The sequence below is a fragment of the Aquarana catesbeiana genome, linkage group LG05, assembly GCF_042186555.1.
Source record: "Aquarana catesbeiana isolate 2022-GZ linkage group LG05, ASM4218655v1, whole genome shotgun sequence".
NCBI classification, from domain to species: Eukaryota; Metazoa; Chordata; class Amphibia; order Anura; family Ranidae; genus Aquarana; species Aquarana catesbeiana.
The window spans coordinates 559,365,530-559,389,924 of NC_133328.1; the positions used below are offsets into that span (position 1 = coordinate 559,365,530).

At 40.8% G+C, this 24,395-nt stretch overlaps 1 protein-coding gene across 1 annotated transcript in view; it reads right to left on the bottom strand.

Moving 5' to 3' along the window:
• Positions 1-24,395, bottom strand: part of CNGB3 (cyclic nucleotide gated channel subunit beta 3) — a 427,114-nt gene that overhangs the window by 75,112 nt on the left and 327,607 nt on the right. Inside the window, exons 13-15 of the mRNA XM_073631915.1 lie at positions 22,892-23,051; positions 21,958-22,055; positions 4,460-4,543 (exon numbers count right to left, since the gene is read on the bottom strand). Coding sequence (XP_073488016.1) covers positions 4,460-4,543; positions 21,958-22,055; positions 22,892-23,051 — 342 coding nt within the window. The remainder of the gene's footprint in view (positions 1-4,459; positions 4,544-21,957; positions 22,056-22,891; positions 23,052-24,395) is intronic.

The window sequence follows — 24,395 nt, forward strand, 5'->3', positions numbered from 1 at the left end:
GTTGAATCAGACAGTGGTGGTGATCGAGAAGGTTCTTCTGGTGCACCTGCCATGTCATGAGGACACTCATTCAATGTAGCTTTTAAAAATGATTTTAATGTTATTTAATAAAATGTTTAATTTCTAATAAATTACAGACCTGGCTAGTAGGAAAAAATCCTTTCACCTGATTAAAGTGTATGTTACCCTAAATATTTATTTCTTTTTTTTCTATGTGTGTGTTCACATATGTGTATTTTATTATTCATTGTCTCTATCTTTTTTTATGTACTTCTTCCATCTGAAGTACCTAGTTAATACTGCCACTCACCTTTTTTTTCTAAACTGATCGCATAAATGACAGAAGATGACCTGTGCTTTTGTGGTAAATTTTCCACCTTTGGCTGACCATTAGGAGGTACAGGACTCTGTGCAGACACACAGCATGCCTGTATGAGGTAGTTTGTTCAGCCTCCAAACCCCCCTCCCAATCATATCCTGCCTCTGGCACACACCCCCTCCCAATCACAGCCTGCCTTATGAACATCCTCCCTGCTAAAGTGCAGCCTGCATCTTGTTTCAGGCTGAACAGAAAATGACACTAACCCCGTCCCCCCACTATGAGAAAGAAGAGATTCACAGTCACACGATAGAACTTTTTAACCTTGTGAAAAAAGGAAGAAAGATCATTTCTGAAACTAAGCAAAATCTGTTATGGTGCCTGCATAGTTAAAACTGTATTAGAAAATGCCTATAACATTGGGGGCAGGGTTATTTACTAAAGCTGGAGACTGCAAAATCTGGTGCAATTCTGGAAAGAAACAGATCAGCTTCCAGGTTTTATTGTCAAAGCTTAATTGAACAAGCTGAAATTAGAAGCTGATTTGCTACCATGTACAGCTGCACCAGATTCTGAGTGCTCCAGCTTTAGTAAATCTCCCCCTGTATGTTTATAACTACTTTAAAGCGGAACCTCACTCAGCACTGGTTCTTTTTAATCCCTATGCTAACTACATTAGTAAAGAGATAGGAAAGTATATCATATTTACTTGTTTTAAACGTTTTCTTTTACATTTCTTCAGTTACTTCCTGGCTTCCAGGCCCAGGCAAATGATGTCTTACACCTCAAGAGTCATCATGAGGGGAGGAGGAGTTTTCTCAGCTAAACCCACCCTCCTGCTTGCATGCCTGAGTTAAGGGCAAATGGATTCCAGTAAGTAAAGGATACATAAATGATCTGTCCTTACTCAAGATGGTTACAGCCAGAAATGCTAGGAGGGTGTTTTTAAAAGTGATTTCTCAGCAAAAATAAAGCATGAAGATATGGTTGGATGGGTGAGTTTGCTTTGAATATTCAAAAATATTGTTTTTTGTTGCCCATATGCAATGTAGTTCCACTTTAAAATGGTGTAACAGAGGATAGGAAAGCCCTGGGATGTAGTGGTTTCCAACCTTTTGTTTTGTGTTTGTCATTCAAAATATGGACCACAGTCAGCACTCAAAGGACTTTTTCTTTTTTTCAGTAGAAGTCAGCATTTACTAAACTCACCTCTGTGTCTCCTTGTGGTGTGGCACCAACATCATATTTCAGAAGCAGGGAAGTGGGTCATCACCCACCTTCCCATATGTTTTTTTTTAACCCCCACTTACTGGGTTGCAGTCTCTGCACAGTTCAGATACTCACCCACCCAGTGGATCCAGCGTTGTTCGGCTGAGATCCTCTTCTATTCTGCCACTGACCGGTTCCCATGCTGCCATGTTTACACATTAATTTGGACTCATAATACCCAAAAAAGATGGACTTTATTGGCACAAAATGAAGCAGCTTATTTAAAAGATCCTATATTTTATTTCTACATAAGTTAAAACTTGAATATAAAATACTGGTAGATACAACACCCTCTATACACAACATGTCTGATACCAACAAATACCCAACCCAGAAATAGAAATTCAGAACAAACATAAACATAACAAACATAAAATAAAAGCCGCCATGTTCTTTGTGACATCATCAGGGGGCTGCTGGCTCTAACAAACATAAAATAAAAGCCGCCATGTTCTTTGTGACATCATCAGGGGGCTGCTGGCTCTTCTGGGCTTCTGGGTGACGAGCCTCCCAATTACGCACCTCTAGGCCCTCCTTTGTGAATTAATCACTTGCCTACTGGGCACTTTTACCCCCTTCCTGTCCAGGCCAATTTTCTGCTTTTAGCGCTTCTCACTTTGAATGACAATTGGGCAGTCATGCAATACTGTAACCAAACTACTTTTTTATCATTGTTTTTCCACACAAATAGAGCTTTCTTTTAGTGGTATTTAATAATCACTGTTTTTTTATTTTTTGCTAAACAAACAAAAAAATACTGATAGGTGGCACTGATGGGCATTGATAGGTGGCACCAATGGGCACTGATTAGCAGCACTGGTGGGCACTGTTGGGACTGATGTCCCAGTTCTTGGCTTTCTAACACTGTCCTGTGTTTACATCCTGTGATCAGCTGTCATTGGCTGACAGTTGATCACATGGTAAAGGGCTGCTGTGATTGGTTCTTTACTCCGATCTGTGATCAGCAGAGTCCGAAGGGCTCGACGATCACAGAGCACGCTGCCCATGTGCCGCAGGGGGCATGCGGGCAGCCCGATCATAGGAGGACATCCATGGACACTCTACCAGCATTGGAAGCCCGCGCTGTAGCCATCTTTCAGCTATAGCACGGGCAGCAAGCAGTTAAACACTATAGGGGTTATTTACTAAAACTGCAGAGTGCAAAATCTCATGTAACTCTGCATAGAAACCAGCTTCCATGTTTTCTTGCAAAAGCTCAACTGAACAGGCTGAAGTTAGAAGCTGATTGGCTACCATGCACAGCTGCACCAGATTCTGAGTGCACCAGTTTTAGCAAATATTTCCCTATGCCTCCTAGGATATGTGACATGCATATCCTAGGAGGCACAGGGAGCACAGTGCATATCATTCGCCTAGGTGAGCGACATGCAGGGAGGCAGGAGCAAATTTTCTTAATTAAAAAAAAGTAAGCAAATAAGTAAAGAGTGGCCATAAAACTATCCTGGAGAAAAGTTCCTCTTGCTTGCCAAGATTAAATAGAACAAGATTAAATAGGTCATAGGACATAATCCTAGTCATACCAGATCACATGGTCTAGAATGATCACATGGTCTATCAGGAGCATTTTAAGTGTTTCACAACATTAGAGACTTCAGACATTCTATTATCTTTAAAAGGGAGACTCACTTTCAGATAAGAGGATCAACATGGCAGAAAATATTATGTGGCAAAACTAGGCAAGGAGTAGAAATTGTATAGGTAATAAATACATATTGAGAACGCTATCCCTCTGAAGCAAAAAAGATTTGCTTTATTTCAACAGAAGTCTGCAGAGACTTTGCCATATGAAATTCCCAGCACGTGGCTGTTTTTTTTTTTTTTCAGAATAAATATGAGTTTTAGCTCAAGGTAGACAAACGGCTTAGTGATGGAATTAATCTTTAATGATGCAGCATAAAACATGACCTCTGCTGAACACACAGAGTGGGCTGAATACTTCAGCAAAACCAATTTTTTTTTTTTTAAATCATTCAGCTGCAGGAAAAGAGTTGTAATCAGGAAGATTAGCCTTTGCGACACTAGTCAGATCTGGACGAGAAGGACTTTACTACAAGTGTCATACACTGCTATAGGAAATAGAAGGTAAAATGTTATTTCCCAGGTTGGGAGTGAGCTCAACAACTTTAAGAGCAGCTGCTAATGTGTTTCATTTTCTAACACATCATTTTATCACTGGTAAGTGCTGTTCAGCCGTGTCATGTACAAATGTCGATAAAAACTGAGACAAAAACAAACTACCATCTGCAGGACGCCCAACACATTTTGATAGAAATGCAGAAGCCAATGTTAGCTGCACACAAAATCATTTTGACTGACCATTTTGGATAAAAGCAATCCTAACACATCCTTGTGACTAATCCATGGTATTGTTTATTTCATTTTGATAGACTAATGTATTATTAAAAACTTAGATTCATTGTATAATATATTCATTTTACAAATATACATTTATTACAGGGTGCATCCATAACAGCCAGTTTGAAAAAATAGGCTGGGCTTTCTCAGAGGAAAGCCCAACACTATGTACTTTTCAGCTAATATTCTAGATTGATTGAATGAAATATTTTCCTCTTTACTAGGAGAGGAGCAGGCGGGTATGTCTGCTGTTAAGGTCTATTTTTAACACAACGGCTGCAGAGTTGAGCCTAATTAATTTTCAAAACGTGTGTGCAAGAGATAAAAATCAAATATTCAGTTTTAATATCTGATTAAAAACAAACAGTTTAAAAATTTTTTATTTTACTGTACATAACAAAGAAAATATATATAAAATTACTTAAGGTACACTGTTATATAATTGTGGGACCAGCGTATAATACCATCAAAGAATATATTGAAAGAATAATTTACCTTTTTGCATACAAAGTCACCTGGTAAGTAGACAATGGACTTCAACCTCAATAGCAAGTCATGAATCATCTGGGCATCACAACCCTGGAAAATAAATGAGAGAAAATTCAATACCATCTAAGATACAAATCTGTTTCTCTACCCCTCAGCTCACTCCTTCAGTCTCCTCACGTATCACTAATTTACTATCAGATATATCAGTCTGGATGTCACACCACTTCCTCAAATTTAATCTATCCAAAACCAAACTTATAATTTTTCCTCACCCACGTGCCTCTTCCCCTGATCTCTCTGTCAAAATCGATGGCACAACCATAAGCCCATCCCCGCATGCCAAGGTCCTAGGTGTATTCCTGGACTCTGAACTCTCCTTTAAGCCCCACGTCCAATCACTGTCCAAATCTTGCTGCCTCGACCTCCGCAACATCTCCAAAACACGCCCCTTTCTAACTAATGACACAACAAAGCTCTTAATTCACTCCCTGGTCATCTCTCGCCTCGACTACTGCAACTCCCTTCTCATTGGCTTACCTCTACATAGTCTATCACCTCTTCAATCAATCATGAATGCTGCTGCCAGACTCATCCACCTTACCAACCGCTCTGTGTCTGCTACTCCTCTCTGTCAATCCCTCCATTGGCTTCTGCTCACCCAAAGAATTAAATTCAAAATACTAACTACTACTTACAAAGCCAATCCACAACTTGGCCCCCAGCTACATCACTGACCTAGTCTCAAAATGCCAACCTAATCATTCTTGTCATTCTTCTCAAGACCACCTGCTCTCTAGCTCCCTCATCACCTCCTCCCATGCTCGCCTCCAGGACTTTTCCAGAGCCTCTCCAATCCTATGGAACTCCTTACCCCAACCTGTCCAATTATCTCCTAATTAACTAACTTTTAGGCAATCCCTGAAAACCCTCCTCTTCAGAGAAGCCTATCCTACCCACACCTAACAACTGAATTTTTATTTTCTCCATCTGATCATCCCTCACAGCTATTGCCTTTTGTTCCACTTGACCCTCCCTTCTAGATTGTAAGCTCTAACGAGCAGGGCCCTCTGATCACCCCTGTATTGAATTGTATTGTAACTGTACTGTCTGCCCCCATGTTGTAAAGCGCTGTGTAAATGGCGCTATATAAATCCTGAATAATAATAATACAAATCTCCATGGTTATCAAATATTGATAAATATATATATGTATATGTAGCTGGGTGCTTAGCTGGCAAAGAAGAAGTAACTACAAAGCTGCAGCTGCTCTATGGGGTTGATTTACTAAAATTGGAGAGTGAAAAATCTGGTAGCCTATCAGCTTCTAACTTCAGGTTGTTCTATTAAGCTTTGACAAAAATAAAAATCTCGAAGCTGATTGGTTTTTATGCAGAGCTTCACCAGATTTTGCACTCTCCAGTTTTAGTAAATCAACCCTTACGTGTTCGCATAGGACTTCTATGCTAACCTAGCTAGTGTCATCCCCCTTCAATCCATTAAAGGGAGCCTGTGGGACATGTCGTAACAGTGATGGGTTGTGGGAAAGTGAGTTTACCAAAGGGACATGGCTATTGTAGCAGATGGGGGAAGAACTTCAATTCCCAAGATTGGAAATAACAAAGGAGGAGCAAGAGGCAGCTTTCCCAGGTAGAATGAGTAAAGGCTGTTTCTTTCTACTTGCATGCAGAATCATTAAAGGGGCAGTATTTCTAACATAAATTTGGGTCCCACCAAATAGCTGGCAGAATGTTGAGAGCGTGGAGTCTAATAACAGACTGCTGTCACAGTGATCACCCACAGATCTTTCCCTAGCCAAGGACACCCTTTGAAGGTTAAATACAAAAAGTGCACCTTTGGATCATTTGCTGATTGCTGCCAGACAAGTCAATTGTTCAGCTATTGTATTATTATCATTTAATGCTGTTAATTGTTGCTGTTATTCTTTATCTGATGTACTCCTGTGGTGTAACTGCCAAATGTGAGTTATTATAGCCTGATGCTTTCTAACTGTTATTCAACTTAGAGCAATAACTTTCCCACTGTTTGACTCATCATTACATAGTTTCTCACCCTTAATCTGTGACAATATACTCTACTTACAGTCAACCAAGTCAACTTTTTGGTGCCTTTGCATAATTGTGCATGGGAATACTTGTATTTGTGTGCATTGGTTTCTGCAACTATCTTCTACCCAACCAGGTATGTCAGAGGGAACAGAGCGAGTTTGGGGTGGAGGAACTCGACTGGTCTGCAGTGTCCTGACCTCAACCCGATAGAACACCTTTGGGATGAATTAGAGTGGAGACTGCGAGCCAGGCCTTCTCGTCCAACATCAGTGCCTGACCTCACAAATGCGCTTCTGGAAGAATGGTAAAACATTCCCATAGACACACTCCTAAACCTTGTGGACAGCCTTCCCAGAAGAGTTGAAACTGCTATAGCTGCAAAGGGTGGGCCAACTCAATTTTGAACCATACGGATTAAGACTGGGAAGCCATTAAAGTTCATGGTGTGTAAAGGCAGGGGTCCCAATACTTTTGGTAATATAGTGTATGTACATCAAAAATTCAAAAGCAATCATTTTTACAAGGACCGGTAAGAACTGGCCCGTAGGAACAAAAAGAATGAAAAAAAAAAAAGGAAAGAAAAAAGAAAAGCAAAATATTAAGAGATATGCAGTTCCACTATTAAATGTATTAAAAAATTGTGTTAAAATAATATCTGTAGAATATTTGCGGTGCGGTGGACATCACCTCCACAAAGAGATCCTTTAACTCTTTCCACACCAGTAAACACAAAAGAGCGCCTGTCACTTGCATGTATTTGAAGTGTCTAGAAACATGTGATAAGATTTGGTCATTTGTGTAACTGGCACCAATGTAATGTTCCCTGATCCTAACCCAGAGGGGTCTGGATGTGCACCCAACATATTGTAACATGCATGTGGTGCATTCTATAATATATTTAACATTTTTAGTACCGCAATTTATAAAGTCAGGGATTTTATATTTTTTACCGGTGGATCTGGTGCTTGTTTGGTACAGTAATGACAAGTTCTTAAACCACAAAAAAAGAACCAGTCATACTGAGCCAGGTGGTCTTGGAAGAAGAGGACAGAAAAAGTCTTAGAGATCATATATTGCCCAGAGTGTTGGCACGTCTATTAGAAAATCTGTACACGAAGTAACAGGAGTGGAGAAAAGTGTTGACTAGAACTGGTAGGTTTTAGGGTATGTGGTGGAATGGTAGGATTGGGTGGCATCGGGGGGGGAGAGGGGGCGGGGGGTAGTATTAGGGACGGATTTAGGGGAGCCTAGATATTCTAAGTATTAGATTTTATTTATTTATTTTTTTACTATTCCCAGTGAAGAGAACCCCAAATAAAGGAATTGGTCGTTTGTGATGGGACATATATATTTCTATCTAAGAATAAGGAAAAAGCTAAACTGGAAAAATATGCCCATACTCCGGATCATACCCCAATTAAAGGGGGGCAACAGTCCCAGACCAAAGCGCCAACGGACAGGAAAAGTCAAGGCCAAACGGTAGCTGCAGTAGCCAAAAATATAGGCGATAAAAGTACAGCCCTGGTAGAAAAGGTAGTGCCAATCTCCTTAACAGCCCCCCCTGTTGAGGGAACTCCCACATTAAATGATGTATTACTGGCGGTCAATGTATGCAAGCAGTCATTGGGGGAACTATGCGAACAAATGAAGGGCGTCAAAGAGGAACTGTCGTTGGTACGGCATGATCTTCAAAAAAACTGTTGTGGAAGGGAGAATAAGCCAAATAGAGGTTGACCTATATCCAGTAAAACAAGAGGTAAAAATTTTGAAAGATAAAATGGGCAAGTTTGTTGGAAAATTGGATGAGATGGAAAACAGGCTTCGCAGGGACAATGTGAGGTTGGTGGGACTCCCGGAAAAGAGTGAGGGGCCTAATCCAATAGAATTTCTGGAAAAATGGTTCATTGAGTTATTTGGAAGAGAAACATTTTCGCAACAGTTTTCGATCAAAAGAGCGCATAGAGTCCCCTTTAAACCCCCACCATCAGGAGGATACCCTAGACCAATGCTAATGAAATTTTAAAATTATAAGGATAAAGTAACTCTGCTGCGTAAGGGGAGGGAGGTGGGGAATATCTTTTATGGCGGAGCTAAGATCTCGATGTATCCTGACTTCTCACCAGACCTGCAGAAGCGCAGAGTGGGGTTCACGGAAATTAAGTGCAGTCTTCAAAAATTGGATGTTACCTATGCATTATTATATCCAGCTCGGCTACGAGTGGTAGCGCTGGGAGGGACTCAGTTTTTTGACTCCCCTGAGGGAGCAATAACATGGCTGGAGGACAAAAAGGACCAATTAGCAAGACGTGGAAATACATAGCTCGAAGATGGGTCATATTGAGGTTTAGTGGGAAAAGTAAAATGCATATTGTTTGGAGGGTGGAGGGAGACACACAGTCTAATGAATGGAAAATGTAAACAAAATTTGTTGGGGGATGGGGGGGTGGGGGTGGGGAGAGTCATGGGAGTTGTCAAAGAGGAGAGTGGGAGTGTGTTTGTGCCGATCACAAAAAAAGCCTTAAGGGATTACCTAGAAAGGTGTAAGGAGGGAGGAGGGAGAATAGGGGTGGGGAGGGTAGTAAGGTATCACAATGGGTACACATTGAGGTTATGGAGGGGTCAAAAGGAAGATATAATTTTTATAGTTAAATTAACAAGAGGATATGAATGGGAAAGCACTAAAGTATTGATAAAATATGCACATAGGTATCTCCAGGAAAATATAATTCTTAAAATAGTAGGAGGAAAGCACAGAATTAAATATAAACACAATATTAATGATAAATTATGCACATAAAGCACTTTCAAGAGGAAAATGGATGAGTAAGCTTGTACATAAAGCACACACAGGGGTAATAACACAAACTGTTGTGCAAAATGGAACGTAGGTCCACCGGGTTGCGTTAAGGCATAAGGGGATGTTTATGGACAAGAGAAATTTTTTTTGGTGTTTTTTTTTTAGTGTGCACAGATTATTCCAGAAGCAAGTTGCTTTTGGAGAAGGAGAAAACGTGGGACGGATGTTAGCTCACTTGGTGAGAACAAATTACTCCCCCTCTGCAGTCCCGGCGACGGGGAGGGGAGAAATTACCTCCCGGGTATCAGAGATCACTGATACGTTTAGACAATATTATGAAAATCTGTATAGGTCACAGGGGACTGTGGGAGGAGAGGAACTGGACAATTTTTGGGGGAAAATAGAGATACCTTCCCTTATAGAAGTGGATAAAGAAGGAATGGAAGGCCCGATAACCCTTGAAGAAATACAGATAGCTGTGACAGAGATGGCCAATCAGAAATCCCCTGGACCAGATGGTCTCCCAGTAGAAACATATAAATATTATGGGGAAATACTGCTCCCGGAGCTTCTTGAAGTGCTGAACTGGGCGGAGGTGGAGGGGAAATTGCCCACATCTATGACTGAAGCAACGATAATAGTTTTGAATAAAGAGGGGAAGGACCCGTTGGAAACTACTTCCTATAGACCCATTTCCCTACTCTGTTCGGATGCTAAGATACTGGCTAAAATAATGGCAGCTAGGTTAAATAAGGTAATATCCAAACTGATACACCCAGATCAAACAGGGTTTATCCCTAGTAGATCAACTTGTATGAATATTAGGAGGGTTTTCCTTAATCTACAGATACCAACAGACAACACTGGAGAAAGAGCTGTAATGTCGCTAGATGTGGTTAAGGCTTTTGATAGCCTAGAATGGGAATATATATGGCGAGTACTGGAAGAATTTGGTTTTGGCCCCTCGTTTATTAGGTGGATAAAAATTTTATATAATGCACCTAGCGCAAAAATTGGAGTTAACAATGATTACTCAGGTAAGATCCAATTGGAGAGGGGGACGAGACAGGGGTGCCCACTGTCACCGCTGCTTTTTGCTCTGGCAATGGAGCCTTTGGCTATTGCAATAAGATCAAACACAAACATGGCTGGGTTCAGGAGAACAATAGGGGAGGAGAGAATCGCATTATATGCAGACGATGTTCTCCTCTTCCTAGGAGATACAGAGCAATCATTAAAGCAGGTGATGTGTATTTTCAGAGACTTTGGAAGACTCTCTAGTTTAGTTATAAACTGGGAAAAATCAGCACATATGCCAGTGGACCCCATTGGGAACCAAATATCTCCCGGTAATCCCCAAGTGGAAGTAGTTGAGACAATGAAATACCTGGGAATATATATATCTAGAGACCCAAATAAATTTATAGATAACAACATAGTCCCCCTTTTGACTAAATTTAAAAGTACAATGGAAATCTAGCGGCGACTTCCTTTATCGGTCGCAGGGAGATGCAATCTGATTAAAATGGTGTGGTTGCCACAATTATTATATGTATTGCATAATTCCCTGACCTGGATACATAAGAAATGGTTTAAAAACTAAATTATTCTCTATTTAGTGGTTTAATATGGAAAGGTGGCCAACCTAGGATAAGTCTACAAACCCTACAGCTATCAACAAGGGAGGGGGGCATGGCAGTACCGCACCCACAAAATTACTTTTTGGCAGCCCAACTGCAACATCTAAAAGGGAATAGAGAACCAGAAGGAGGTATAAACAGGGAATTAATGATATTAGGGACTCTGCATAAATCAGTAGTGGAGGTATTGGAGGCTAAGTCCTTTCTTAGTAAAACACCCACAGTAGGACTAGCCATAAAAATATGGAAAGCCGTTAAATCACTTAAGGGACAACGTGGGGTGACAGAACAAACTCCCCTCTGGGAGAATAAAAATCTGCGGGAACTGGAGAAGATAGGGAGGATTAAAGAATGGGAAAGGAAAGGAATAGATAGGTTGGTCCAGCTGTACGAGGGAAAACGTTAAAAACATTCACTGCATTGAGAGAGGAATATGATATACCTAAACATACATTCTATAAATACTTACAAATTAGACATGTTTAAATGCCCAGTTTGAGGAACAAGGCCCGGTCTGGTGGAATACCCCTTTGTATCAAAAAATCGCTGGCCCTGGAAAGAGTAAGGGATTTATATCTGACATATATTTAGATTTATGTGGAGGAAGTATTGAGAGCCCTGAATCCCTTAAGAGTAGGGGGAAATGGGAGGAGGATCTAGGGGCAATATCGGACGGCCAATGGAGGAAGGTATTAGAGAGAGGACACTTAGTGTCGGTCTCACCCGCACAGAAGGTTTCATTTTTGATGCTGGTTCACAGGACATACTATACACCTAAGAGAATGTTTGAGTTTGGATGGAGAGTAGATTTGGGGTGCCTTAGATGTCAGGGCACAGGGGATTTGCTGCATATGATATGGAGGTGCCCTAAGTTGTTTCGCTATTGGTCAGAGATCCTTGAAACAATAAACACGATATATAGGTCTAGACTGGAGATGGATCCCAGACTCTGCATCTTGGGCTTGGGAGAGGGAATAGATGGTATGCCCGGTGTAACTAAAGCAGTGCTGAAGTGTCTTTTTCAAGCAAGAAAATAGCACAAAGATGGCAAGCAAAAAAAAACCCCAACGGTAAGAGAATGGGTCAGCATAGTAACAGAGATGATATGGAGAGAGAAAACAGTGTATACAAGGAGAAGAAATATTAAAGAATTTAAAAAAATGTGAAAACCCTGGTTGGAGAAGATGGGATATCCTATGTAAAGCATTAAAAGAAAGGTTATGGAAGGCTCTGTGGAAATTAATATACAGGAGTAGGAGAAAGTAAGACCCAAAATATATGTAAGGAGGGCAGGGAAGGGATAAAAGGCAGTAGCAAATAAAATAAGGGGATAAAGGGGTAAATACTGTGAAATGTTCTCAAATGTATCTGTATTATCTTTAATGTGGCTATTTTTGATATTTTTATATATCACAATTTGTAACTGTGAAGAAAATGAATAAATATTATTAAATAAAAAAAAAAGAAAGAAGCCACTATGATGTGAAAACGAGTCGGGACAATATTGAATTGTTAAGTTGAAACATACGTTCCTGAAAACGGTCACTGATGTGGAAAAAAAAAAATATTAGAAAATCTGCAACCACTAGACATGATTGGAATAGGATCTTTGTCAGCAGACAGTTAAAGTGGTTGTAAAGTCAGAAGTTTTTTTTATCTTAATGTATTCTATGCAGTAAGATAAAAAACCTTCTGTGTGTAGCAGCCCCCGTCAGCCCCCCTAATACTTACCTAAACCCCATCTCTGTCCAGCAATGTCCACGAGGGCCTCGGCCATCTGTTAGCCAATTAGCCAATTAGGAGATTGAGGGAAGGGGTGCCGAACCGGGGCTCCATGTCTGAATGGACACAGGGAGCTGTGATTTGGCTTGGGTGCCCCCATAGCAAGCTGCTTGCTGTGGGGGTATTTGACAGGAGGGAGGGGCCAGGGGAACCAAAGAGGCACCCGAGAAGAGGAGGATGTGGGCTGCCCTGTTGAAAATCACTGCACAGAGCAGGTAAGTATAACATGTTTGTTATTTTTAGAGAAAAAAAAGAGACTTTACAATCACTTTAATTATTTATAAATAATGTTTCTAATCTGTTTTTTTATTTCTGCGAAAATTTTATTACAAATGTAACAGGGTTATTGTGCTGATGAGCTGGTTTACACTTGGTTTAGACCCTAAAGAGCTGATAATAAGAGCTGATCTGTCTTTTTTGGAGACAATATTACCTGCCATATCAATGTGTCACTTCCTGTAGCCCCGCTCTCTCAGTCTGGAAAAGATATTATCACAGTCCTGAGCATAAGGCCGGTAATACACAGTTCCTGTTGAACCGGCCGAGATTCAAACTGTTAATTGGCAGGCTGTACCCAGTTTAGCGATCAATGACCCTGGGTACAACCAGCTTGCCAAATTTGCTTGCTCCCATGTCTGCTCCCCTGTCAGCACTGCCTGTGTAGATGGGGGAATCATATGAATTTCTATCCTGCAACCAGTGGTTGCAGGAAAAAAAATTTGCACCGTGTATGGCCTGCCTAACCATCCACAGTGGAACAATTATGTTTTGTTTTAAACGCTTCAGCCCCAGAAGAATTTACCCCTTCCTGACCAGAGCACTTTTTGTGATTCGGCACTACCTTGCTTTAACTGACAATTGTGCAGTCGTGCGACGTTGTACCCAAACAAAATTGACGTCCTTTTTTTCCCACAAATAGAGCTTTCTTTTGGTAGTATTTAAACGCCTCTGCGGTTTTTATTTTTTGTGCTATAAACAAAAAAAAGCGTCAATTTTGAAAAAAACGCAATATTTTTTACTTTTTGCTATAATAAATATCTCCCAAAATTATATAAAACAAAAACAATTTTTTTCCTCAGTTTATGTATTCTTCTACATATTTTTGGTAAAAAAAAAAAAAAAAATCGCAATAAGCGTATATTGATTGGTTTGTACAAAATTTATAGCGTCTACAAAATAGGGGATAGTTTTATGGCATTTTTATTTTTTATTTTTTTTTATTTGTCAGGCGGCGGTCTGCGTTTTTTATCAGACAGATCGGACACTTTTGACACTATTTTGGAGCCATTGTCATTTATACAGCGATCAGTGCTATAAAAATGCATTGATTACTGTGTAAATGACACCGGCAGTGAAGGGGTTAACCACTAGGGGATGGTGAAGGGGTTAAATGTGCCCTAGGGAGTGATTCTAACTGTGGGGGGAGGGGCTACACCTCACATGACAACTATCACTGCTCTCAATGACAGAGAACAGTGATCTCTGTCCTGTCACCAGGCAGAACGGGGAAATGCTTTGTTTACAAAAGCATCTCCCTGTTCTACTTCTCCGTGACACGATCGCGGGCACCCGGCAGACATCGAGACCACAGGACCCATAGTCACGGAGACCGCGGCGGGCACGCATGCGCTGCTGCCGGTGCGCATGCATCCGCAGCACCGCTTCTTAAAGGGGACATACCTGTATGCCTGTATGCGCTGGTCGGCAAGCGGTTAATATATTCCTTCACAGGAACAGATTTAATGGTATGCATGGGATGACCTGCACACTCCTTTCAAAAACTCTGTGTACTAACAACACCTGTGGTGGGATCGCTCCAGAGCGTGAAATCCAGAAAATCTATACACACTCTCCTCGTTTAATAACTTACCTGTTTAACGACCGCTCAGACTTACGACCAGCTCTTACTTTTACTTTATGGACACTGTACCTCATTGTATTGTACAGTACAGTACAGGATTTTTGTTGTTTATATTTTTGTGTTCTGTACTTATGCAAATTAAAACAACGTTATTGAGTTGGAGTTTTGCGTTAAGACCTTTTTTTCAGAATACAGTACAGTACAGTAGTTAAGAATGCTTAAAATATTGATTACTTACGGCTCCTCATTTAACGAAGAATTCGTTTAATGACCTAGTCGCTGGAATGGAACCTGTCGTTAAGCAAGTAGAGCCTGTACTGTCAAAACCAATATCATGGCTAAATTCCAAATTTAAATCATTATCATTGATGTAAGAAACAAAAGAAGACAGAGTTTCATCCACATTGTTCCAGACCAGCACTGGGTCATCAATATATCTACCATACCATATGATTTTATCTGTAAATAAGTTTGAGTGGGGAAAATAAAGAAAGTTTCTCCCACCTGCCCATGAACAGATTGGCTAGAGATGGAGAGAACTTGGCACCCATCGAGGCTTTTGCACCGGAGATAAAAACCCGATCAAAAACAAAATAGTTATGTGTCAATAGAAAATCTACAGACATACCTAAAAATTCTTAAAGTTCTACAGTATAGAAACTATATGTCAAATGGAATGAAAGGCAGGAGAAGCTCATTAGCGACCCCTGCCTATGGGAACAGGGACTGAAACAAATAGGCAGTTATTGTAGTGTTAATTATTGATCAGTTAACTGTTATCAATAAACTTTATTAAAAAATTCTGGAAGCTTCTAAGAAAGGTCAGGTGACTAGAAGTACCAATAAGAAGAAAGAAGAATATTAACGGTCATCAGACCAACGGCAGCACTTCAAGAAGAAACATTCTCCTGAGTCTGTCTCCTCACCTTTTGCTCATGGAAAATCTGCTGCGTCAGATGATGGAGCGGGCCTCTGCTCCTGACGGGGATTCCTGGCTGCGTTTCTGTCTTTCCTCGGCGGCTCCTCCGGCCTCATCTGCCTCTTTTTCTCCTCCTTCTCCCCCTCTCTCTTTCCCACAGCCTCCTCCGGTCATGGCTTCTCTTCCAGGTCCCTCCGGTGTTTCGTTTCCGGCCAGGGCTCCTCCTCCGGTCCGTCCTCCTGCTGTGTCATGGGCGCCTGCAGTGATTGACAGCGCGACTCCGCCTGTGATGACGCCGGTGGATCCTCCTTCCTCTTCGGATGCTGGCTCGGTTCCTTCGGCTGGAAATAGCTTATGCGCAGTGGATACTGGCATAGAGCTGAGGGAGAGAACGACGTCGGTCCGCCGGATCGAATCCCGGGGACCTCCACTCAAAAAGAAATGTAAGAGTAAAGGTAATAGCTGAATTAATGATGCCTGTTCACTCAGATACTGTTCATACTGGCCTTAATCCTGTTGATGATATTGCTTTGTCTTCCTCTTCTTTCCTCCCTGATTTAGCTATGGATAATGTGAATGATGTTTTGTTGTCTCCTGTGATGCGCCCTTTGCTGATTTCTGATGATGTTAGTGCTTGTTCTTTTCCTACAGCTAACCCCTCTGGTTCACTGCATTCTTCACAGGCTGTTTCTGATGCTAATTTGGGGTCTGCTAGACCTGTAAATTTACCTCACTCTTTGCCACAGATGACACCTAGTGGTGAGTCTAATCAAATGCATAATTTAATGTTATGTATGTCTTCTTTTGCTTCCTTTGCTGACAATTTTAAAAAATGTTTTTCTGAGGGTTTCAATGTTGGGGTTTTACCCGCTGTGGATGTGCGACCGCCTGCGCATGTTCCGCCGGTCGCTGATGCTAATGTTCTGCCTTTATTGAATCCGTCTTCACATTCAGTTCCTGAATGTTGCTTTAAAGAAGCTATGACGTGTGAAATTTCTCCGCTTGGCTTCCATTTATCGCCGTCTGTCAAAAACAAAATTTGGAAAGGCGAATATATTGAGATACTCTCTCTTTTGCCATCCTTTAAAGAAAATCGTATGGATGTTAGGGATTCGGAGAAGGCTGACGACGACAAGAGAAAATCTGCTCCACGAAATTTTAATAACTGGCTACAGGCCTTTTGTATTTTCTCTAGTGTTATGGGTGAGCGGCGCCCGGAGCTCTGCAGTGGCCTTTTTAGACATCTTGAGATTATCCTTGAGGCTTACAAGAATTTTCCAGGGCTGGCTTGGTTTTTTTTACGACGAGTCGTTTCGTCAGAAAATTGCTATTCATAAAAATATGTCTTGGGGGGCTAAAGATGTGGGTTTGTGGTTGAACCTTCTTATACCACGTAAACCCACATTGCCTGTGTCTTCTTCACAACCGTTACAACTTAAGAAGGGTTTTTGTTTCAGTTTTAATGAGGGACAGTGTAAATGGCCAAATTCGTGCCGTTATAAACACGAGTGTGCTTCTTGTTCGGGTAATCATCCTGCCTCCCGTTGTTTTAAAAGATTGCATTCTAACATGGTTGCTCCTTCTAGGGATAATTTTCGTGCTGGGAGTAACACCGGTGAAATTGCCCGCCATGTTGCCGTTCCTTCTCAGTTGGCCAAACCGCAGGATGGCGGAAATTCTCGTTGAGGGTTTTTCTTTTGGTTTTCGCTTGCCTCAGTTTTCTGGCCCTGGTTGTCTTTGTTGTGATAACCTTGTCTCTGTTCATCGTTTCCCTACCATTGTCTCTGGTAAAATTGCTAAGGAAATATCTGAAGGTAGGGTTGCGGGCCCATTTTTATTTCCTCCGTTTTCTAATTTTCGTGTTTCTCCTTTAGGTTTGGTTCCTAAAAAGGAACCCAATAGTTTCCGCCTTATCCATCATTTATCTTTCCCAGCCGGTTTTTCTCTTAATGACGAAATCGAACCTGAATTAAGTACTATTACGTATACCTCTTTTGATGAGGCGATTTTCAGGATTCGTCGCTTGGGTGTGTCTGCTGTTATGGCTAAGGCTGATATTAAATCTGCTTTCCGCCTGTTGCCCATACACCCTTCGGCCTTTAACTCGTTGGGTTTTCATCACGATGGTTTTTATTATTATGATAAGTGCCTTCCCATGGGCTGTTCCTTATCCTGTACTTACTTTGAGACGTTTTCGACATTTTTGGAATGGGTGGTTACTTTCTTGACGGGTTCATCTAATGTATTACATTATCTTGATGATTTTTTATTTTTTGGTCCGGCAGATAATTTTGAATGCTTATATTTGTTCACTGAATTTCGTTTAACATGCCGACGTTTTGGAGTCCCATTGGCCCTCGAAAAGTCTGTTTGGCCGACGACTTGTATTGAATTCCTGGGTGTTACCATTGACACTTTATTGATGGAATGTCGTTTACCTCAGGCCAAGTTAGATCGTTTGAGGTTTATGATTTCTTTTGTACTTTCCAAACCTAAGGTTACCGTTCGCACATTGCAATCTTTGTTGGGTTTACTAGCATTTGCTACGCGCATAATTCCTATGGGCCGTGTTTTTTCTAAAAGACTGTATAGAGCTATTGCTGGTTGTAGATCTCCAAATCATTTTGTGCGGATCAATTCTTCTTTAGTATCTGATTTGTTGGTTTGGAATGATTTCTTTTCCTTGTACAATGGTCGTTCTTTTTGGCAGACACCTTTCCAGGATAATTCAGTTGTTTCTTTATTCACTGATGCAGCTGGGAGTACGGGTTATGGTGCCTTTTATCAGGGTCATTGGTCGGCTGCACGTTGGCCTGATTGTTGGCTTTCGTTGGGCTATACCAAAAATGTTGTACTCCTTGAATTGTTTCCGATTCTGGTTTCCTTGGATATTTGGGGTGTTCACCTTCGCAATTCTCGTTTGTTGTTCCATTCTGATAATAAAGGGGTTGCCTATGCGATCAATTGCTTGTCTTCTAAGTCTTTGCCTGTGTTGGCTGTTTTGCGTTGCATTGTTCTTAAATGTTTAGAACTTAATCTTTGGATTAAAGTTAAGTACATCCCTGGATACACTAATGTGATTGCTGATTCTCTTTCCCGTTTTCAGATAGATCGGTTTTGCGCTCTGGTACCGGAAGCGGATCTCCTTGGTCTACCTTGCCCGGAACGTCTATGGTTCGTGGTCTGCGATCTGTGAATTCTGCCTTGATGAACTCTCTTGCTCCTTCCACGTGGGCGAATTACAACGCCGCGTGGTCTTTGTGGACTGTCTTTTTGACCTCTTTAGGTTTTCCTTCTAGTTGTATTTCTGAGACTTTGGTTTTGCGTTTTTTGGATTTTTTGATGCAACGCAATTATTCATATTCGCATGTTGTTAAAATATTGGCGGGGATTTCTTTCTTTTTTAAAAGCCGTGGCTTTCCGCCTTGTTCTTCCTTTTTCTTAGTTAAGCAGTCCCTTAAGGGTTACCGTAAACACAGTTACCGTAGTGATACTTGTGTTCCGGTCACTTTCTCTCTTTTGCGACGTTTGATGGGTGCCTCTGCCTTTGTTTGTTATTCTACTGCTGAGGCTTTACTTTTTAAGGTTTCTTTTAGTTTGTTATTTTTTGGGGCTTTTCGTATTTCAGAATTGCTACCTAGGTCTTCATCCTCTCTGGGAGGTTTGTGGTTTTCTGATGTTTCCATGGGCCCTGATTTTATTAAAATATTTCTGCGATTCAGCAAGACTGATCAGTTGGGGAGGGGTCGGTGGATTGTTGTTCCGCGATCCTTCGGTTCACCGGTTTGCGCCTTCTTCTGGTTGTCTGCATATTTGCCGTCTCGGCCCCTTGGTTCACCACAATTGTTGCTTCATGACTCTGGTTCTCCACTTACTCAGCGCCAGTTTTCGGCTGTCCTTAAAAAATGTCTGCTTTATCTCAATTTGCCCCATTTACGTGTTACCAGTCATTCATTTCGTATTGGCGCAGCGACTGAGGCGGCCAAGTTGGGTTTCTCTGAGTCCGATATTAAAAAGTTGGGTGGTTGGAAATCAGACTGTTATCTTTCCTATATTAGACCTAATTTATGTTTTTTTTTCTGATTTTAGGTTCTTCGAACGCTGTATGGCTTATTGGACATTCGTTCGTTTACTGGGCCCATGTTCGAGCCTCCAACAGAGTCTATGGACTTAATTTAAATTTAGACGGTGCGAATATTGTTTGGCATGGTTACCGTGGAATGTCTTGGTTTGCTCTTCGTTCTTTATTAACGGAATTGCTTTCTTCTTTCTCTAGTCCTGATGTAGTTATTATTCATTTGGGGGGGTAATGATTTGGGGATTCATAAAACTTTAGATTTGGTTTCCCAAATGAAACTTGATTTTCTTCATTTACGCTCTTTTCTCCCCTCCTCGGTTCTGATTTTTTCAGAGATTGTTCCGCGATTGAAATGGTTAATTGATCCTGATCTCTTATATCTTGAGAAAATCAGAAGGAGGGTGAACAGACTTATCAATAAATTTATGCCCTCTGTTCAAGGTTTTTCTTATAGACATACTGATTTGGAAGGTGGATTGTATGGGCTTTATCGCCCTGATATGGTCCATCTTTCTGATATAGGGCTTGATATATTTAACTTGGATTTGCAAACTTGTGTGGAATTGGCCGTGGCCCGAGTGGGGTGCCATGCTATATGAATATAGCCTGGCATTTGGGGTATGGTGTACTAACGTTAAAGACGTATATATATATGGTTCGAGCTTTAATGGCTGAACTATTTGGTTTAATTGTTTGAATATAGTTTGAGCTTTGATGGCTGAACTATTATTGTTTTGGTATGATTTTAGTAAGCTAATTGGTATTTTTTATTATGCCAATAATAAAGGACCACGGCCATTTTTATCCAAGTCTATAGTCTGTTTGTATTTATTTTAATTTATTATCATTATATTGTACATCAGTTTTCAGCCTCTGATCCCATGAAAGGCAGGAGAAGCTCATTAGCAACCCCTGCCTATGGGAACAGGGACTGAAACAAATAGGCAGTTATTGTAGTGTTAATTATTGATCAGTTAACTGTTATCAATAAACTTTATTAAAAAATTCTGGAAGCTTCTAAGAAAGGTCAGGTGACTAGAAGTACCAATAAGAAGAAAGAAGAATATTAACGGTCATCAGACCAACGGCAGCACTTCAAGAAGAAACATCCCTCCCTCCCTCCCTATGTCGTGGTTCTTGTTATGTGGCTGGTCCCTTCTGCTGTAAGGGGGTATGGTGTACTAACGTTAAAGACGTATATATATATGGTTCGAGCTTTAATGGCTGAACTATTTGGTTTAATTGTTTGAATATAGTTCGAGCTTTGATGGCTGAACTATTATTGTTTTGGTATGATTTTAGTAAGCTAATTGGTATTTTTTATTATGCCAATAATAAAGGACCACGGCCATTTTTATCCAAGTCTATAGTCTGTTTGTATTTATTTTAATTTATTATCATTATATTGTACATCAGTTTTCAGCCTCTGATCCCATTTCAAAGCCTCCATTGTAAGGTGACGAGGAATGCAAGAATAGAGAGATTTAACATCTAGTGTAACCCATACATATAGCTCTGCCAACAAAAAGTGTGTATTAATATAGATGACGTGTATTTTACGTAGCCATGCAATCTGGTCACAAGTGGCTGCAGATATTTATCCACCTAAGCACCAAGCTTTTCTAAGAGGGAACCAATTCCCACAACTATATCCTGACCACTGATTGGGGTGTCACCTTTATGAATTTTGGGTAGATGATAAAGGAAAAGACCTACACTACATCCACCCATTCCAGAGACAATTTGAGTAAAATTGAAAGATGCCCTTCAGGGATTAAAATCCCATTAGGACATAATTATACATGAGGCTGACAAGGGTGGAGCGGTGGTAGTTCTTGCTTCAAAGGACTATAAAGCAGAAGCCTTACGCCAGCTCAACGATATCTCCACACACCAGAGTTTAAAAACGGATCCCACGTCAAGTTTTAAAGAGCAGATGTCACACATGTTAGATTCTGGACGGGATATGGGAGTATCAACCCCCCCAAAATAGCAGAGTACCTGGTGGTTGTTAGTCCTGTAGTCCAGGTCTTTCACTGGATACATTCTATCCAGTGGTTGGAGGCAACTTCAGAACCAGAGCACCCGTACTTGGATTCCATTATTTAATCCAGGGTGTTTTGCCATTTGAGAGTACTGCTTCTTGCCTCTATTATCTTTGTGGCTCCTCCAATATACATATACATTTTGGAACAAGGAGTATTGATACCCACAAAAGGTGGTCTGTGTCCCATTGAAATGCCAGCTAGCTGTCTATTTAAAAGTTGTTGTTTTTTCTCAATATATACAATACAATTGTTTTTTCTGTAATGTGTAATTATATTTTTAACCATTATTTTTCAAATCCTAAAAGAGACTCACTTTAAATAATTCCACATTGTTAACAATGGCCAGGTTGACATCAACTGCAATAGCTAGCTGCATTCTTGTCGGCATTTCCTCCAAAAGCTCTGACTCGTCTGTTAGTGCATTGTAAAGAAATAATACAGTTAGATAGTATTTATACAAAATGCAGGTAATACTTCATTAATGCAAATTGGACTCTAGTTTTAATAGATAATCATTTAAATGGGCAGTAGACTGTGGATAATTTCAATGGTCTTTAGATCACTGAAATAGAGTACTTATACAATGAAGCACTGGAGTTGATTTAGGGCCCTTTCACACTGGGGCGGTGACAGCGTCGGCGGTAAAGTGCCGCTATTGTAAGCGGCAGTTTACCGTCGGTATTCGGCCGCTAGCGGAGCGGTTTTACCCCCTGCTAGCGGCCGAGAAAGGGTTAAAAACCACCGCAAAGCGCCTCTGCAGAGGCGCTTTGCCGGCGGTATAGCCGCGCTGTCCCACTGATTTCAATAGGGAGGAGCGGTGAAGGAGCGGTATAGACTCCGCTCCTTCACCGCTCTGAAGATGCTGCTAGCAGGACTTTTTTTCCCATCCTGCTAGCGTAACGCTCCAGTGTGAAATCCCTCAGGGCTTTCACACTGGATACAAAGCAGCGGCACTTTCGGGTCGGTTTACAGGCGCTATTATTAGCGCAATAGCGCCTGCAAACCGCCCCAGTGTGAAAGGGCCCTTACTAAAACTGCAAAGTGCAAAACCTAGTGCAGTTCTGCATGATAGCCAATCAGCTTCTAACTTCAGATTTTTAAATGAAGCTTTGGCAAAAAAAAAAAAAAACTTGAAGCTGATTGGTTTCTATGAAGAGTTGCACCAGATTTTGCACTCTGCAGTTTTAGAAAATGAGCCCCAGTATATCCCATTTACAAACAATATGTGCTATAAATTCTAGACATACCTAGCATTCCTTGTGAATCCCATGTATACTCATACCAGCTCCGCACACGATTCTGAACATGTTTAGGGATTTTGTTTTTGTTCATGTATGAAATAGTTTTGTCAACACAAGAGCGGTAATAGCTCTGTCCTGAAGTCGCTGCTCCAATCACATCACGCATCTATTAGAATACATTTAAAGAACATATTGTCAAAAATTGCCTTATTCAAAGGGTAAGAAATGGTATGAACAAAATTCCCTTACACCTAGGGCAAAGGTTAGATTGACAGCAGAAGGATTTTTACGGCAGGTCTGATCCGGCAGCATGGACAGATGGACACTGGTGTGGTCTAGTCCTAAGAGCTGCTTAGCTTTGGTTAGCCAAGTTTGTAACATTTTCCTTCCATTATTCTTCAATTTTTCTTATAACCAATTTTGACCACCGCCTGTTTAGAATTCCATCAACTTCCTACTTTTATGAATTTTTCATATCAACAAAAAGATTTTTTACAAAATTAATACATTGGTGCTAAAGAGTACAAGACAGAAGGTGCTGGGAAATGAAAATATAATGAAGGCAAATTGAAAAGAGCATCCAAAGGACTGTCGTACATTTTAAGCATGTTGGAGAGAGTGAATTTGCATCCCAGTTTTGTATGCAGGTTCCTGAATCAACTTAAGCAAAACATGATGTTTGCTGAGGCCTTATTAACCCTTGAAGCAGAACTCCAGGCAGATGTAAAAGACACACGTTGATGCACCAATGTATTTATTAATAATTCATTTTATATTTAATTTTATGTGAATAGTATTTTAATTGGTATCAACCTTTTGCAATCCCCTATACAGCAGTGCTGAGACTAATAGAGGGAGGATCAAGACTGGAACCCAGATGTGATGCACGAGGCAAAAGCTTTGACAACGCGTATGCTAAAAGGAGCAAAGTGAGCAAAGGAATGACCTCTTCTGTCTGTTTCTGTTTCACTGCGTAGTCAATAAGCTGAAGGCTGGGAATTGAAAAAGACACTACGATATTTCTTAATACTTATTCAAACCCAAAAAACAGAAATGTAATATACTGTAGCTTACCAATCTTTAAATAAGGTGGCTGCGTTCATTTTCTTTTTTTTTTTAGACTCCTTTCCCTTTATTTTCACCTGGTGTCCTGGCCAGAAACACACTTCCTGCCTTAGGAAGGCTCTACTCTATGGAGGAGCAATGTAGTCACTTATGGACAGCAGCATTGTCAGCCTATATGGATGGCAGTGTTCAACTCACTACCAAATTTAGATGGACTTTACTAACAAATTAACCACTTAACCTCCGGAAGATTTAACCCCCTTTATGACCAAGCCATTTTTTGCGATACGGCACTGCGTTATTTTAACTGACAATTGCGCAGTCATGCGACATTGTCCCCAAAAAACATTTATGTCCTTTTTTCCCCCACAAATAGAGCTTTCTTTTGGTGGTATTTGATCACCTCCGCGTTGTATTTTTTGTGCTATAATCCAAAAAATTTTGA